General features: G+C 33.1%; 2 protein-coding genes across 3 annotated transcripts; one reads left to right on the forward strand and one right to left on the reverse strand.

The window, feature by feature from the left end:
* Window positions 1-3,569: 3,569 nt before the first annotated feature.
* Window positions 3,570-6,262, forward strand: LOC129902044 (heat shock cognate 70 kDa protein 2-like). The gene is made up of 2 exons (XM_055977060.1): window positions 3,570-3,891; window positions 4,406-6,262. Exons 1-2 carry the CDS (start codon window positions 3,678-3,680, stop codon window positions 6,139-6,141), a joined length of 1,950 nt encoding a protein of 649 aa, XP_055833035.1. The 5' UTR covers window positions 3,570-3,677; the 3' UTR covers window positions 6,142-6,262.
* Window positions 6,263-6,957: 695 nt separating this feature from the next.
* Window positions 6,958-13,621, reverse strand: LOC129904430 (uncharacterized). 2 transcript variants are annotated; one of them, XM_055979998.1, is made up of 3 exons: window positions 13,487-13,621; window positions 7,545-7,727; window positions 6,958-7,321 (listed from the first exon to the last, which is right to left on the reverse strand). In XM_055979998.1, exons 2-3 carry the CDS (start codon window positions 7,713-7,715, stop codon window positions 7,250-7,252), a joined length of 243 nt encoding a protein of 80 aa, XP_055835973.1. In that variant the 5' UTR covers window positions 7,716-7,727; window positions 13,487-13,621; the 3' UTR covers window positions 6,958-7,249. The 2 variants fall into 2 exon arrangements, with proteins under 2 accessions (XP_055835973.1, XP_055835972.1); XM_055979997.1 differs by having other exon boundaries at window positions 7,545-7,731.
* Between the last annotated feature and the right edge of the window lie 5,401 nt (window positions 13,622-19,022).

Below are 19,022 nucleotides of genomic sequence, written 5' to 3' on the forward strand. Positions count from 1 at the left end.
AAGTTGTAAATGTGTTAGAAGCAGTAAAGTTTGATACATGAGAATCTGATACATAAACTTTCATCTTATATTTAAGTTTGACACATTGATAACTGATACATGATCATTTGACAGAGTTAGGATTGATAAATAAGCATTGTTACAATGTACCACATATTAGAAAGGTTATGTATCATGAACAAAAATTGATATTCATTTACATTTAATATGTACAATACACCACAGTTTCAAATTTCTGCAGAGATATGTAACTGATACAAAGAATTATGTTACGAACAACAAAATTTATATTTAATAACATCTGCTAAATTATTGAATAGCCAAAAAAATATTTACTAATGGTGCAAAAATAAAATTGTACATTCTACTACTATAAAATTCAAAAAAAACTAACTCGGCGTCCATCGATTCTCCTTCACCAGGATGACGTACTTCAGTCCCTGCATTGACAGAAAAAATGATTAAATACAATTTGAACTTGATACATTGTACATCTGATATGATACATTAGAATAAATGATACAAAAGTGACCTTATGAATCAAATGCATGGCTAATCATTATACATATAGAACTTATGTATATTGATATGAGACACTTTGTTTTGCCTTCAGGTTTCAAAAACAATAGAAAAAGCAGAAATTAATGTATCGTAATCAATGCAAAAGTCGGAAACACCTTATGTATCTTGATTAGTACTTGATGTATCAGAAAAATATAAAAAAATATTAGACCTTATGTATCAGAAAAACAATAACAAAACCATATCAGAAATTTAAGTATCAAAATAGGAACATTAAGAAAGGTATATTGAAATGTATCAGAAAAATCTAGATTTTTTTAAAAAAAAAACACAGCTTGACATAATTATGTATCAAATATGTAACTATGAATATGATAAAAAGAGAGATTTTGTGAACTTCTGTATCAAACAGAAAAATAATTGACATGACACATAACAACAAGTTTATGTATCATGAAATGTGATAGATTAACCCCAATTCAAAACAAGACATTCACTCAACCATAAAAAATACAATAACATGATACATAGAAAATGGACTACTGTTTTGACTTTTTTCTTCTTTTTTGGAAGCTTTTGGAATCAGAGATTTTGAACTTGAGACTATTAGAACTAGAGATTTCAAACTTGAATAAGCATCCTTTCGCAATTTCTTCATAATTAAAGGCCTTATTGCGGTGTTTGAATCTATTTTCATCAAAACCACCACTATTAGAAGAATCAGAATCATGAGTGAGAAATTAGGAATATGCTCAGTAAAAGCTATGAAAATAGAGAGAGAATGAAGTTGAGAATCAAAAGGAAATGATAGATTATAACCTTTAACTCGTGTGAGTGATTTTAGGCAAGAAATTAGGGATATGCTCAGTAAATTTCTTAAATTTTTGGATCTTGAAAATGGAGAGAGAACGAGAGAAAAAGATTTAGAAGAGAGAGAATGTTTTTTGAGTGATGTATTCGGAAGATGAAGGGGAAAACTAAAAATAGGGGATTTTGGTAATTTTTTTAAAGGACTGAAACTTTTAGCAAATATAATAATAAAAGATGTGTAGTTTGGTAATTTTTCCTTATTTTTTAAGTAAGATTATTTTCATTAATGCTCTTCTACAAACTTAATATTTTACTTGGGCAAATTGTAAACACTTGTTCCTTTCTTTTCAACAACTTAAAATACATTTCTTTTAAACTGATAACTTTTTTTAAAAAAAAATCAATGTTATTTTGTTGGATTCATACTAATATTCTAGGGTTTATAGCATGCTTATCAAGAATTCCTCAGATATTATTATCACACATTTTGATTGATTCAATGTAAATGCAAAAAAACTTCTCATGTTTTGTTGAATTCGATAGTAACAATGTGATGAAGCCGCCAAAAAATTATTTGAAATCCTATTATCTTTACTCAATTTATCGTCAATTTTATATCAGAAAACATATTCTTTTGGTTAATAATATAGCAATTAAGCAATGAAATTTGTAGATTTGTAGCTAAGTCCGTTTTTTTTGTAGTATTTATTATAATTTAGGTACACACATATTAATTAAGCTCAATCGATTTTAAAAATACAGTTAGAAATAATTTTTTTTTAAATGATCAAATACTAATTACTTCTCAAAAGTGTGTGTTTAAAAAAGTGAGGCATTTCACTAAGTTTTTTTTTTTTTGGAGGGGGGGGGGGGGGGTAAGTGTTTTGGAGAGTTGCACAAGCTGGTTTTCAGAAGTTAAATAAGTAGATTTCTTCTAAATATTATTTTTTTTACATTTTTCAAAATAAATTAATTTTAGATGTTTGATCAAACAGTATGTTAGAAACACTTTTTAAAAAGTTTGATTAAACACTAATTGCTAGTATCATTTTAATAGACAGATATATTTATTTTAGGATCAATTACTATTATTTTTAATAATTATATATTTATTGTATATAGTTTTATTAATTGATGCGAGAAACACGCATACTAAACTAGTCGAATATAAAGCACTGAAAAATGAAGAAGTAAACAATAAATATGATGCTTCTTTGACGACTATTATAGTGGTCAAAAGGTGGTGAAAGGAGAAAGAAAAAGATGATCATCAAAGGATATGGTGTAGTGGATGATGCTACTTTTTCCTTAATCAGAGGTCTCGAGTTCGAGCCCCGAATATGAAAAAATCTTTGATAAAGAGTGATTCCTTCCGAATGCAGCCCTACACGGCGTGAATCCAAATATAATTAGATTTTAATATAGACACCGAACATTGAGTGGGAAAAAAAAGGAGAAGGAAAAAGATGAAAGAAAGATCTTTGAATGGATAATTCTTGTTTGTAACAATTCGCGGAAGAAGTAGAAGTCTTTCTTTTTTAACGATTTTTTTGCACTTGGTTATAACGATTTTGAATTAAGACTATTAAAATAGACTTGATCTTGGTAGATAAAAACCATTTCAACTCGACCCAATATATTACTTCTTATTTCTAGCTAAAATAAAAAGTTTCTCTTATATGTCATCTTCTTACTAATCCAAATAAAATCCTTCATATTTTTTGGACTTATTTCTACTTCTCCATGCGGTAGAGTTAAAATTTTGATTAAGAAGTTCAAAATTTATAGAAGTAAACACACGAAGTATTCGAAGGAGGTTTGACATCTATAATAGATATACATAAAAAATTATTTTAATTATATATAAATAATATAATTTTTTATCAAACGGGATTCGACTGACCACCAAACACAAGGTAGCTCCGCTCCTACGTCCGCATACTCTCTACAACATCGATTAATATGAGTTTTATAATAATAATTATTTTTTAATGAATGTGTAAAATTTAGGATGAACAAGTAAACATGAGGATGAAGTATTTTTGATTTTTTATTTAATAAAAATAAATATGAGATCCATTTTCCCGATATTTTTTCATTCTATTTCTTTTCTATAGTTGATTGAAACCACAAATTTCACATGACATACGTGGCAGCGCGCAAGTGGAAGTCGGGAAAAAAGAACATTCTAGAACCAATAACCCCAAGCCCATTTATACCCTCTCTTCGAACCCTTAAACCATTATTTACTTTATTCACTCTCCTCCTCCTCCTCCTCCTCCTCTTCTCCTCCTCTCTGCAGCCACCGCCGTCTACCATTTTTAAAATATTATTTTTACGTCGTCATGGCCGGAAAAGGTGAAGGTCCGGCGATTGGTATAGATCTCGGAACAACTTACTCTTGCGTCGGAGTTTGGCAGCATGATCGTGTTGAGATTATTGCTAATGATCAAGGGAACAGGACCACGCCTTCTTACGTTGGTTTCACTGATTCTGAACGTCTCATTGGTGATGCCGCTAAGAATCAAGTGGCAATGAATCCTATTAACACCGTATTTGGTAAGTTTTTACGTTTCAGATCTGTTATTTAGATCTTAATTTTAGGTATCGTATTTCTGTTGGAAGTAGTGTCAATGTATGCATATTATAGATCTCGTTTGATAGAATTGTTTTAGATCTGAGTTGTTTCAAATCAATTGTTGAATAACGATTTTGAGCTAGTGATTGATAATAGTCTTCAATGCTTCCGTTGTTCACTTTGTAATGTTGTGTTTAGTTCTTCCAGCATAAACACTTGCTAATTTTTTAATGGTAATTTTCATGTTCATGTTTGTTGGCCATAGCCATAGGTTGTTCCACCATAATATGTAGTCATTCTTATGGCTTCTTGAACTGCTACTTGTTTTATTGTATTCATGAATGTTTGTTATGTTCTTGACTTTTCCAGAATCTGATGGTCTTTTCCTGTTGCATTGTTGATTATGTTATGTTTTGCCTGCTATATAGTGCTGTATAGCTGTGTGTGTGAATGAACATTTGATTTGATAGTTCTTACTGGGTTTTTACATTGCAGATGCCAAGCGTCTTATTGGAAGGAGATTCAGTGATGCATCTGTACAGAGTGACATCAAATTGTGGCCTTTTAAGGTTGTTGCTGGACCTGGTGACAAGCCTATGATTGTTGTGAACTACAAGGGAGAAGAGAAACAGTTTTCTGCTGAAGAAATCTCTTCCATGGTCCTTATAAAGATGAAGGAAATTGCAGAAGCCTTCCTTGGATCAACAGTGAAAAATGCTGTGGTTACTGTACCTGCATACTTCAATGACTCGCAACGTCAGGCTACTAAGGATGCTGGTGTCATCTCTGGCTTGAATGTCATGCGTATTATTAATGAGCCCACAGCAGCTGCCATTGCTTATGGTCTTGACAAAAAGGCCACTAGTGTTGGTGAGAAGAATGTTCTTATCTTTGATCTTGGTGGTGGTACCTTCGATGTTTCCCTTCTCACTATTGAAGAGGGTATCTTTGAGGTGAAAGCCACAGCAGGAGACACTCACCTTGGTGGTGAAGATTTTGACAACAGAATGGTGAACCACTTTGTCCAGGAATTTAAAAGAAAGCACAAGAAGGACATCACCGGTAACCCAAGAGCCCTTAGAAGATTGAGGACAGCTTGTGAAAGGGCGAAGAGAACTCTTTCCTCCACTGCTCAGACAACAATTGAAATTGATTCCCTATATGAGGGAGTTGACTTCTATTCTACCATCACTCGTGCCAGATTTGAGGAGTTGAACATGGATCTTTTCAGGAAGTGTATGGAGCCTGTTGAGAAATGTTTGAGGGATGCCAAGATGGACAAGAGCACTGTACATGATGTTGTTCTTGTTGGTGGATCTACTAGAATTCCTAAGGTACAACAGTTGTTGCAAGACTTCTTTAATGGAAAGGAGCTTTGCAAGAGCATCAACCCAGATGAGGCTGTTGCCTACGGTGCTGCTGTTCAAGCTGCCATTCTCAGTGGAGAGGGTAATGAGAAGGTACAAGACTTGTTGCTTTTGGATGTCACACCTCTATCTCTCGGGTTGGAAACTGCTGGAGGAGTGATGACTGTCTTGATTCCCAGGAATACCACCATTCCTACCAAGAAAGAGCAGGTGTTCTCTACCTATTCTGACAACCAACCTGGAGTGTTGATTCAGGTTTATGAGGGTGAGAGAGCAAGGACTAGAGACAACAACTTGCTGGGTAAATTTGAGCTCTCTGGTATTCCTCCTGCTCCTAGGGGTGTGCCTCAGATCACAGTCTGCTTTGATATTGATGCCAATGGCATCTTGAACGTGTCAGCTGAAGACAAGACCACCGGACAGAAGAACAAGATCACAATTACCAATGACAAGGGTAGGTTATCAAAGGAAGAAATTGAGAAGATGGTCCAGGAAGCAGAGAGGTACAAGGCAGAGGATGAGGAACACAAGAAAAAGGTTGAGGCCAAGAATGCACTGGAGAACTATGCCTACAACATGAGGAACACTGTGAAGGATGAGAAGATTGGCTCTAAGCTAAGCTCAGAAGACAAGAAAAAGATTGAGGATGCTATTGATCAGGCAATTTCATGGCTCGATAGCAACCAGCTTGCTGAAGCTGATGAGTTTGAAGATAAGATGAAGGAGCTGGAGAGCTTATGCAATCCCATAATTGCAAAGATGTACCAGGGTGCTGGTGCTGAGGCAGGTGCACCTATGGATGATGATGATGCTCCTCCAGCTGGTTCTACAGGTGCAGGCCCCAAGATTGAGGAGGTCGATTAAGCATGTGAAGTGTGATCAGTGCTAGTTTTATTCTTAATATTATTATATTGGGTACTTTTATGTTATTGCGATGTTTAGTATATTGGTTTTCTCTCTTTATTAAGTTGAACGTTTGCATCCATTATCGCCCTTCAAGTAGTGCCATCGATTTTGCATTTTCAATGACTAGTTATTTACTAGCTTTATGCTGAAATTTTTGTCTTTACTGTTTTCTTATCCTGATGTGAGAAATGCTCCGCCTCTACAGTTTTGGATTTCTGTCTTGGATGTGGTAGGGAGAAAATAAGTTCCATTGAATGAATACAATAATTAATTAGTACTTGAATTTAAATGTGAAAAAAATACTCCTATAAGTTTATCTGGGAAGGTAATAATCTGTTACTGTTGGGAATAATATACAGTGGCTGACTGATGTCTTGTAATGTTTTTTTTAAATATAAACAAAACATTCTTGAGAACCTTTTTTAAAAGTTTTTACAGGCGCGATTTGACACGTTCAAATAGAATTTTGAGTCACAGCTGATAATTGTTTTTGTTCCTTGGAAGAAAAGAGTGTCCTGATACCAATCTTCTTTAAAATTTCTTTTTACGACACCAATCCAAATTTCTCACAAAAATCGACACTCAAATTCACTTCTTCAACAGCGATGAATTACATTTCTAATATGATTTTTCTCCTCCAGAAGGGCAAATGACCCATCTTGCAATTATATACGCAATATGAGCCATTTCCAATTTAAGGGCTAAAAAACGGAGACTCATTTTTTGGTAACATGGATCGGTGCCTAAAGGGGTACCAAACTTTGTATGTTAAAATTAAGTCAATATAATTTTCATTATAAGTCAAAGAAAGCAATTCCTTCTCATGCTCATTCCTGCTCACACAGGTCTTTGCAATTATAAGACGAAAAGAAATAATAGCTACCATTGGAAGGTTCCACAATGACAAAATAAGTAATGTTCCTCAACTGCCTTATGAGTCTGAATTCGTGCTATTAATCAAGTATTGCAGACCATCTCGGAAAAAGGTCGTTCATTGATAACTTGGAGAAACCATCTCTGCATCTAATTTCAAAACATGCCCATGTGCAACCACTTTCGATTCAAGTTACTTCCTTCCCCTGCTAAGCCTCTGTAAGTGATAATTGATGCTACCCCATGGCTTTCTGTTTTTGCCACTCTGCATACCAAAAGGTAAAGCAAATTAATCTTTAATGTGAAAAGAAGAGTTAATTCGATTTATGGTATACTAAATCAAGAAAACTCTCATCCTTTTTTCGTGTAAAACAATGTAGAAAACACAGGAGAAGCATTACTAATTAGCTTTTGCTAGGAACCATATTAAAGGAGATAAGGGAAATAGCAATATTCATTATTCAACTAAAGAAAGGCATCCAAATTACCTGAGCTTCCATGCAGGTACTCAAAAGTGACTTTTGCCTGCCACATTTCTCGTCCTTGTTGTGATTTAAAGTCAAACAATTAAGGAACGAGACCATTTCTTTGGCACAAGGTTTTTGGAGGCTTCCAAAGTTCCTTGGGTTAATATATAAGGTGCCAGCTTTGCGGCCCATACTTCCCCAGATCTAACTAGATATAAAGAGGATGGTTTTAGACATGGCATTAGAGGAAATCAAATCAGCAGTGACATCAGTAGCAGCAAAATCAACGGGCAGAAAACTCATAATAACATTACAATGTTCATGGTTCAAGACAAAAGCAGGATAAACAACATTCCTGATGGAACAAAGAAGAAGAAACACTTCAACACTGTTTTGCGATCTACATTATTCTCAACTATCAAAGCACTGCAAACCAGAGGGTCACAAGTTCTCAACTATCAAAGTACCCAAAGGGTGACGAGTAGATGAATAAAAGGAGGTACAGCGGTAGCAACTACGGAAATGCATACATATTAAACAGAACAAATAAAACTTACCACTAGAATATAAGGTAAAAAGTGAATATTCAAGTTGCACCACTAGATGCTCTTTAGAGTCAGACTAGCTTTTCACTCATGGTATATTCAAATAATGATTTTTTTATAGATAGCACATTCAAACTTCATAGTGGCAGTAATTTGGCTGTGAATGGTCAAATTATTACCTTGATTGTTTCTATAAAGGCTACCATGTTTTCCTACTCTGCAAAGTTGGAAGTAAAGCTTATTCAAGTATTTTCTGCAACAATTTTATCAAACAAAGAAATTTGGAAGAAAAGCAACAAATGCTTTCATTTGACAGAGGGTTTGGCAAGTTATGCTTTTTTTTTAAGGTAAGAATTTGGCAAGTTATGCTTTGAACTTTGGTAACCTGATAGCTTCTGCAAATAGCTACTTCTATAGAACTTTTAGACCACAACCAATGCAACTACTCTCCCTCTTTCCCATGGATGCTAGACTTTTTCTACCTACAACAACAAACCCAGTGTTATCCCACTTGTGGTTTGAGAGGGTGGTCTGTATGCAGTCTTACCTCTATCTTGTGGAGGTAGAGAGGCTCGACTTTTTTCTACCTATAGTTTCTATTTTTTAGTGCATTTCTGATGAGGGTAATTATGCTTTACTGGATCTATGCTTCATTGCAAGGTTTCCCACCAATGAATAGAAGGGTATCCAATATCTTCACATGTTGAGGGGAGAATGACTGTTACTTTCCAGGGAATAGAGATTTCCAAGTCAATTTAGTTTGACAAAAGTGATATAGACTGGTCAGTTGCTTCCCATGAACTGTTCACAGCAAAATTATACTTATTCTTGGAAGTAAATTTCATGCTCTGATTACAACAAAACTCTCAAGGCAATAATTGGGAGCCCATATTCTTTCTTCCGATTTAGTCATGAGAGATTTTAGTGCTTTCAGTTTCAAATCCAAAAATTGTTTCAGAAGTTCAAACTCATTGCCTTTTGATAAATAGAGATTTTGAACTCTCCAAGCATGGGAGATTTTTATACATTACTAACATTCAATGATAATTAGTTCTTTTTCTATCCATGACACCATGTACACTAAGAGTCAACAACTCACAAGTCTAACATTATGTTTAAGACAAAGAGTACGATCACAATGCAAGGTCTCTCATCTCCTCCATTTGCTTAGGGGTGAAACCAACTCTGTTTCCAGAACTTCTAACCAACTAACTAGATCCAATATAAGAAATAAAATCAATAATGTCAACCTATTAAAGTAGATTTTGGGAAATAATAGGTAATCTCTCTATCCCCATCAAGTAAGATAGAATAGATGACATTGACCAGAATAAGAAAATGAAGAACCTCCTCCTGCATTCACTAGTAAAACAAGGCAGACACAACAACAACAACAAATATGTCTCAATCTCAAACAAGTTCTGGTCCACTACATGAATCCAAATGTATCTATTTAAAATCCAATCATGTCATCATCATATCAATTAGAGATACAACAGAAAAAAAAACGATATATATAATAATATTAAAAGTACTCTAACAAGACTACATGATATTTCACACTAGTAAATATCACCTATATGAATTTTTTCCTTCTTTTATGCCCTACCTTTAACCAAGTCTGCATTGATCTCAAAAAAATTGTATGTCTTTCAAGACAACTTTCTCCCATGTGATTTTAAATCTACCTCGTTCCCTCTTAACACCTTTACTTACAATAGTATCACACATACAGACCAGCGCAGCAGTAGATCGATGCATGTAGGACATGACCAAACCATCTCAAGCAACTTTCTCTTATTGTATCCTCACTGCATGCTACTTTCACCTTCTAGCAAATAAGGTCATTTTTATCTTATCTAATTTTGTATGGCTGCATATCCATCTTAGCATCCACATCTCTACAACACTCATCTAGTGAATATGTTGGACATGATGCATGCATGCAGGACATGACCAAACCATCTCAAACGACTTTCTCTTATTGTATCCTCATTGCATGCTACTTTCACCTTCTACCAAATATGGTCATTTTTTTCTTATCTAATTTTGTATCGCCGCAAATCCATCGTAGCATCTGCATCTCTACAACACTCAACTAGTGAATATGTTGGATTTTAACATCCCAACAATCACTACCATATCACATTGCTAGTCTTATAATTGTTATGTAGAACTTCAATTTACTTCGGTAGGCATCCTTATATCGCATGACAACCCTCATTCGTCTATGGTGCGAGAACCCTTTCGTATTTTTATAAGTTAGGATACTAGGCAATCAACAATCAACCACCACAATAACTACCTAACTTGTGCTTCAACATTACATTTGTAAAAGAGTTGAATTGACAACTTAAAGGATTATTTCCTTCAAGGTTGGCAATGGTTACAACAACAACAACATACCCAGTGAAACCCCACCAAGTGGGGTCTGGGGAAGGTTGGCAGTGGTTCTATGGTGAAATTTTGGAAAGTCATGTACCCATCTCTTTTCCTATTAGCCACTAATCCCAACTCTACAGTGGAGCAAACCAGATCAAGCAACACATGGGATGTTCATTTTAGAAGGAATGTGCAAGATTGGGAGCAAAATGGTGTATTTGACCTGCTGAGAAGATCAAACAGTTGTTCAGTTGATAGCCAATGCTCTGACAAAAGGACATAGGGCAGTTCCAAGGAGGGTATATAGAGACCAGAGCCTAAAGGGCAACTTTTTTCTCCAAAAATTCAACAGGGGGAACTAAAAATGAAAACAGCTCAAAGGGGAAAAAGCGTGCACTGCCCCACGCCTTACAATAAAGGTTAACGGAGGCATTAACTTTTATTGATAAGGCGTGAAGGGCACCACACCTTGTAAGGTGAGCTGGGCCCCACGCCTTAGTTGCAATGATTTTTCCAATTTATAAGGCATGAATGCATACACACCTTATAAGTTGTTGGGTGACTGCACATATGTGATATAGTGACTATTGCGAAAATTTTGAATGCCACACTAGTTCTCCCTTCTCTTGATCATGAATCCTTTTGGACAGATCCCAGGTTACATTTGAGATTTGAGAATGACACTCCGGGTAACCTCTTTGTTTTAGTTCTAATCCGTTTTTGTTTCTTGCAGTGACTTTAAAGATATTTTTGACTGGAGAAGCTTCATTGACATGTTAAAAGATGACATTGAGATTGTTGAATCTTTGCCACCAAAATATGCAGCTGTGACCCCCATTCAGAAGGCACCTAGCTCTTGGTCAAAGGTCTGTAAATTGAACTACTAATAGCAAGCTATAAAATTTTGCATGCTGGAAATATAATTTGTTGCTTTTGTGCAGGCTAGTTACCATGCATACACGCCTTGTAATTTTTTTGGTTCTTATAAGCCGTGTATGCATTCACACCTTATAAATTGGAAAAATCATTGCAGCTAAGGCGTGAGGCCCAGCTCGCCGTACAAGGCGTGAAGACCTTCGTGCCTTATCAATAAAAGTTAACGCCTCCGTTAAAGTTTATTGTAAGATGTGGGGCAGTGCACACTTTTGCCCCTTTGGAGAACAAAATTACCCCAAAGGTAAGTTGTTTCATTTGGACAACACTGAAAGGGGCCATCCTGACTCAATAAAATCTATGTAGAAATTTTCAGCTTGTTGGATAAATGTTACATGTACCGGTCAAGCTTAGAATCTATCAACCATCTTATTTTGCATTCCCAAGTCGCTGGCACATGTTCCTATCAGTTTTTGGTTTCAGTTGGGCACGAAACCAGAGTATCAAGGAAGCAGTTGAAAGTCGGGAACTTTTGGAAAGTCAGCAAAGCCATCAAGAACATCTGGCAAATGATCCCAAGTTGTATTTTTTGGCGTGTGTGGACAGAAAGGAATAGAAGGTGTTTAGCTGGGGTTTCAACTCCTAACTCAGTATTTAAGGCTAGGTGTCTACTACAGCTTTTTAGTTAAGAGTAATTATGCTCCTGTAAATGATGTTGTTTCTTTTGTAAATCTCATTGGCTCTCTGAGCCTGGCTTAACAGCCTACTTTTGCTTTTGGTTAGCGCCTGATGCTTATAGAACTTTTTCTTTGAAGCTAAAATCACTTTTGTATTCTTTGCATCTTCTTGATGCCAGCAATACAACATTTTACTTCATTGAAAAAAATAGAGTTGGATTGAGCTGACAATTCAGAAAAGATTCAAATTAAATAAGAGAAAATTGAATTTTTTGACTCCATTCGACTTGTGCGGGTCTATAAAAATTAAGACATCAATAAAAGATGGATCATACAAACTAAATCTAAAGAATACAGAGTGCAACACCAAGGTTTTCTCATACTCATGTCTTCTTATGTTTAACTTATTGCCTATTTACAGAATTCACATCCCTCAAGGTTCCTCAAACAAGTTGGAGACCGCCCATCATAATCAAAGAACTACAGTTACCCATTTGAGGTACTAATTTAAAGCTATGCAGTGCAAACTTTTGTTAAGAACCTAAAACCATGTATCAGACATTATTTGACCTCTATGCTCTAACCCAATCAGCCCCATATTTGTCTTCCATCAATGAAATGACATTGACATTTATAGTTTTACCATTAGAATTGGCTTCAAGTATCAGGAGAAACCACCATTCTGAGAGAGCACTGTGTTGCAAGTTGTCACGTGGATAGACAAAAGAAGCAGGATATCAAATGTATAGTCGTAGCATGTTCGCCCCCAAGAATGTGACCTAACCGTCAAACAAAATAGGTAAAAACCACGGGATAGAGACCAAAAACTAGGTAGTTTTTCCTCATCCGCCTAAACATTTGCTGGCAGAGTTACACATTATTTGTGCAAGCAGGAGGTAGCAAATTTCTGCTCAAATAGTCAAAGTGCAGGCAAGTTGACCCAGACACCACCATTTTGAAAATGCTACTACTGAATAAGTAGTAGCATGTGCACTAGAACAACAAGCTAAAGCATTTCTGATAATTTACAGAACTGGCATATAAACTAATCCAAAAAAATCTTATAACCAGTTCACCACATTATCTCCTTACAGTTTTCATTTCAGAAACTAGTTGTATAATAAAACAAGATCAAATAACTCTTAGATGTAGTGTAACATTCAAGAACTAACAATTGCTACTTAAGAAACAATATCATAATCTTTCTAGTAAATAGTTTCTTTTATTAGAGAAATTAACTATAAAATTCTCAAACATAACAACCTTGAAAAAAATCCAAACAAAAACCTAGAATCTTAATAATACATAGATTGAGGAATATGAATTTCTCCTATGTTTCATTTGAAGAGCAGTTTTCACAAAAGTGATCTGAAAACACTCAAATCCAGATTACGTAACTTGAGAAGAAAATTAAAAATCATATTATTTTTTAAAAAAAAATTAAAATTGTGTATAAAACCGATGGGAGGGTTTCTGAATTTCTTACAAGTGAATTCGCCGGAGAAAGTGAGAGGAACGAGTTCGCCGCAAACGGAGATGAAGAGCCTAGAAAGTTCGCCGTGAGGGAGGGAAGAAATCGAGCTTAGATGAACAAGAAAATAACTAGTAACATATTGGGCCGGAAATCTATTCGACTTTGGGTTATCCATATATTTGTTAACAATTTTAGCCCATCACTTTGAAACCCAAACCCAATAACTTTAGAAATCTATGGTGTTGAAATTTTTTAGGAAGAATTATATAAATTTCATAGTGTTAAGAATTAATTAAATTTTATCCATAATTTTTTTCAAATTACAAAAATTTCTTAAATTTCGTGGAATCAGAATGCATCTCAAAATGTCCTAATACATCACATAAACGATACAACGCGTAAAGTGATGTATCTGATCGATGCATCGTGTAAAGTGATGTATCCGAGAATAGAAGAAAGTAGGATTTTTGTAATTTTTTCAAATGATAGAGAATTTTAGAAAATTTGGTAAAATAAGTTGTGTATTTAGGTAATTTTTTCATTTTTTTATCTCAATGTAACTGTAAATTTTCATAGTCGAAAGTCAAATTTGAAATATTATTATTAATAAATTAAGCCAGATCAAAAGTTTAAAATTACTTACCAAATGTATTATGGCCGAACTTTACATTCAATTTTTTTTAAAAAAAAATAATTCAAAATTTATAGGAAAATTACAAATTCGAATCATTTGGTTATTTAGTTGACCAATGGAATAACTAATTCATATATAACTTATATTTAGAATTGGACATAAATCATTGAAACTTGCATTGTTAAGTATTCAAACTAAAATTTTTGATAATTCAGTATTCAATAATAAATAGAATATTCAAGAGTAAAATTTTAAAATTATGGTACTTGAGTTCGGATTTAGTATTTCATATATATACCGAAAACCTAATTATTTAGTGAATAAAGTCCATCGGTGTATATATATCAAGCAACTTAGCTTTAATCTTCATGTGTGAAGCAACAATATAGTCAGACAAACCCTTGAGAATGAATATAACATGGTATTGCTACTTTGAAAGATTTAACTAAAGTTGAAACATATATGGATTGGTTACCCATTCCTAATCTTGTATGGGAGAATTCCATACTGACCTACAAAATTCTGTGATACATTTTCATTTATATGATTTTTTGATTGCTACAAATTTATTATTAATAGCTCCTCTCTTGAATGGTAAGTCCGGATATCATTTCAAGATTTACCGAATCCAAATTCGATTTATTGAACCGAATTGAATTTTGAAATTTTGATATTTGATATTTGTTTTCAATTATCGACTACTGAATTTGAATTCTGAAAATATTGAATTAAATGTCGAATGTTCACTCCTACTTATACAGGATAAAATAACAAAATGACAAAATTATCTTTATCTTTTTCCTAAAAATAAATGAAAGTCAAACATCCATGAGTATAATTATAAAACTCGATACTTTTTTTAGTTTAAAAACAAAATAATTTAAATGATATCTTATATATTCAATTTCAGGCAATAAATCAAATACTTAACAAGAAATTAATCTCTATATATTAGTATAACCAACTCCTATATACTAATTCATACATTATAATCTCTACATAACTTATATTTGAATCAATCGACCCTAAAGTGTGACATCATTCTCCCCTTTCTCCTTCAATTCTAAGGTTCCACATTGTAATAAATTTCTTTGTAAAATGTCTATTTTTCCACTTTGCACGAAGTGTACTCAACATGAACACTTTTGGCCAATTAAATGCTGTTAAAAGTTGATGTGTTACCTTTTTATCTTTAAATAACTATATATATTATAATAATAATTATCCACTATTGATTTGACATAGAAATTAAGTAACAATAAATGATAGGATTAATCTTACCAAATCACTCTTATTAAATACAAGTCATCTAAACATTGAAAAATGATTATATTTAATAGCAAGGGTAAAATAGACACATCATGGTAAATTATTCATTAATTTTATAAACTGGACAAGTATTGTTGGACATAAGGGCGGAACCACCTATTGCTCAGGGGTTCATCCGAACTACATTCGGCGAAAAATTATATTATTTATATAATGATAAAAATAATTTTTTATGTATATATAATAGATATTGAACCCCTTCGACAAATTCATATCTCTACTTCTTCAAATTTTAAACTTCTAAATTAAAATTCTGACTCCACCACTAATTAGACATTTAAAAATAATATAATGGATAAATAAAGAGGGACGGAAAATGTATATTCTAGTTAGAAAAGGGTGCGTGGGGGGAAGGATTCTTTGTCCCAAATATTCCACAACTATCAATTATGACATACCATTAATTACCAACAATCCCATTTGTTTACACTTGAATTGGATAAACCATAAATCATATGATGTAATCTTAGAGGAAATTAGGATAAATTCCCCTTATAGCACGCAAACATATATGATTTCACACTTCGAAGCCAAGTTTTGTCAAAAAGTCACAACAAACTTATCACGCCAACTCTTTCAATTCAATGCAAGCTGTAAAACCTATTTTTTCCACAAGTAAGAAGGCTAGATTTGTTCAAATTCTCTAACCCACTTCCAACTGTCAAGCATTCTCTTTTCCTATCAAAAGGGCTATTCTTTTTTGATTTTTGATAATCTACATTTAAAGGCGGATTTAGATTCTCGAGGGTTATCACCTGAATATCTTTCGGTAAAAAATTATACTGTATATATAAGATAAATTATTAAATTTTTATATATAGATATAGATTTTGAATAGTCTAAACACAAAAGAAGAGATTGACTTAGTAGTTTAGGGGGTTCAAAATTTATCTTGAAATTCAAAATTCAAATATAGGCAGTAGGCACTACACTTTTATTTTTCAAACCTTCTAAGTGAAAATATTGAATCTGACAATGTCATCTACATTAGAACACTCGAATGATGCTTTTCATATTCAAGATTCGAACTCAAAAAAATGAAGGGATTCTACTCATCCTGGACGATTCTTATTACGACCCTTATTGATTAAATCAAGGATTTTTCACACTATTGTTGTACGAGTGTAAAAGCTCCTTAATTTATTTGCCGTGATGAAGGACACTGGCGGATGTTCTCTTTTCGCTTCAATCTTGAAAATTATACTTTGATCTTCCTCTTTTTCATATTATATGAAGGTGTTCAGAGTGCGAAGGTCAAATTATTTTTCATTTGGACATAAAATATTTGACGTTTTCTGAAATGAACTTTACTCCATCTCATTTTGCTTATCATTTTAGCTTAAAAAATTGTTCTAAAGTAATTGTTATTTTAGGAATTCAAGATTAAAATTGATAGTTATTTTCAATTATATTCTTAACATTAAAAAATTAGTTCTTTTTTATACTGCTTTCGTCTTATTTTCACTATCGCTTTAGCTCTGTTTACACCCATTTAAAAAAAGTAAAATAAATGATAATTTATTAAGTTATCCCTATTTAATAAGATGAAATGTTAAGGGCAGAAGAAGATTGCAGATGATAAATACTCTCCGACTCAAACGAGATTGTGGATTTGAGTCAACAAGTAAGTAAAAAGGTGATGGACCTCCAAGGAGGGGTAAAAAGAAGTTATTTTAGTCTTGAATTTTTAAAATGGTATTTATTTTAATATAATATTTTAAAACTAAAACGACAATTAAAATAAGATGAAGGAAATATGATTAAAATTTAAAATCAGCTGTGGTAAAAAGAGAGAAAAAAAGAGGTTACTTCCTGATTGATTCCCTCTGTTCTCAAGCTCTTTTGGATTTATAATATATTCAGATTATTGGACAATTTATCTTCTATCTTTATTCATATCCAATACATCTGGTTTTGACTTAACACGAATTTTAAGAAAGTATAAAAAAATTTGAATCTTGTGATCTTAAAAATAAAAATACGTAAAATATATCAAAATGTCATTTTAATCTCGTGGTTAAACATGTTATGTAAAAATTGAAATTAAAAAGTTATAAAAAAGATATTTTTTAAAATAAATTAAAAAAAAGTAAGATAAATAAATTAAAATGGAGCAGTTTCTTTAATCAATCCAAGATTTCTAGTATTCCATTTTACTTGGCCCTAAATTGTTGCATGAATTGGCACAACTTGGCTTTCATCTTTATTCATGTTCAAGTGTTGGCTTTGTGGGCTCCTTGGAATCTGTACCCTATCCTCAATTTCATGTCTTTATAATTGTGTAGAAAACAATGTGCACGACCAATAAGCCAACAGAATCCCAAACCCACTATGCTTTCATATGAGTACTTATATTCAATAGATTTGATTAGGAGTAGCTTTATCGAGAGATCGGAAGTAGATTGTGCAAAGCCTCTGCTTGTGCTACGGTTACATTAATAATAGGTCTGATTCAAGAATTGAATAAGTTAATGAATAAGAAGATTTGTTCATCCATAGTGAAAATTACGTTAATAGAAATATAAGCTAAAATGTGAGTTTCAACTATTGGTAAAACAGTTAAAACTAGTCAATTTGAATCCTCACAATACAAGGTAATTTAGGCATTATAATGGTATCTCTATTGTTTATTGGTATCTGTCCTTAGAATTCTGGCAGACATTCAAGAATCCTGCCCATTGATTTTAGTGACAGAAATTGAATAGGCAAAAGTGTTTGTCATAATCCCAACAGATAAACCCATGTCAGAGTCTGGCCTTTTGACACTACAACATCACTAGTAATTTAAATTTGAATGAAGCAAAATAGCAGGCATGTGAAAGGCTAAAAAGGGTTTTTGTTTGTGGTCCTTTTTTTTTTTTTGTTAATTGCTCCTCGAATAAGGTAAAAGAGTAATAATTATCCACGAAATGGACCACATTTGTTAAGTCAAGTCCTGTAGTCTCAAAATTAAGCTGCCGTTAGAACCATAAATTTTGAAAATAATTTTTTTAAAATAGTTTTTAAAGTTTTGTTTGACAATGAAATTTAATCTTGTTATCAACTTTCCACCGTTCATTCAAGAAATAGGATCACAACTGAGCCTTATTTCTTGCTCTTTTTTCCATTTTGACATTGAACTTTTGTTTAAAAATATGTGAGCGACCACTTTTTTGGCCAAATTGCGTGATGACAATGACATTTCTTGTTTTATTGGCAAAAGTTTCAAAAGGGGAAAAAATAACAAGTCACAGACCACATAACTTGTTTTCAACTTCAGGACTTTGTCTTTTTCCTGTGGTCTGAACATTACTGCTTTCATAGGGCAATGCCAGTGTAAAATTTAATCTTTACATACGTAGTACATTAAACTTTTCGGGATATTACATTTAGAAATTTTAACTAAATATTTAGTTACTTTTAGTTTATATTTTGATTATTTTTTTGTGTGCGCTCATTTGCTTTTTAGGTAATTAAATCAACCATATAAATATATGATTTCCTTTAATAATATGTATGTGCTGTAAAATCACAAATATCTTTCACTTAAAGTTAATGCATATAATTAAAGAAAATAACATATTTATATGGTTTTTTTAAAACTAT

This window comes from Solanum dulcamara, chromosome 9 (assembly GCF_947179165.1).
Source record: "Solanum dulcamara chromosome 9, daSolDulc1.2, whole genome shotgun sequence".
NCBI lineage: Eukaryota > Viridiplantae > Streptophyta > Magnoliopsida > Solanales > Solanaceae > Solanum > Solanum dulcamara.

Bases quoted from the DNA above. Each gene is read 5' to 3' on its own strand.
- LOC129902044 (XM_055977060.1), top strand. From the start codon at position 3,678: ATGGCCGGAAAAGGTGAAGGTCCGGCGATTGGTATAGATCTCGGAACA. The intron at 3,892-4,405 runs GTAAGTTTTTAC...TTTACATTGCAG, and splicing joins TCCTATTAACACCGTATTTG to ATGCCAAGCGTCTTATTGGA.
- LOC129904430 (XM_055979998.1), bottom strand. From the start codon at position 7,715: ATGGGCCGCAAAGCTGGCACCTTATATATTAACCCAAGGAACTTTGGA. The intron at 7,322-7,544 runs GTAATTTGGATG...TTTGGTATGCAG, and splicing joins GTACCTGCATGGAAGCTCAG to AGTGGCAAAAACAGAAAGCC.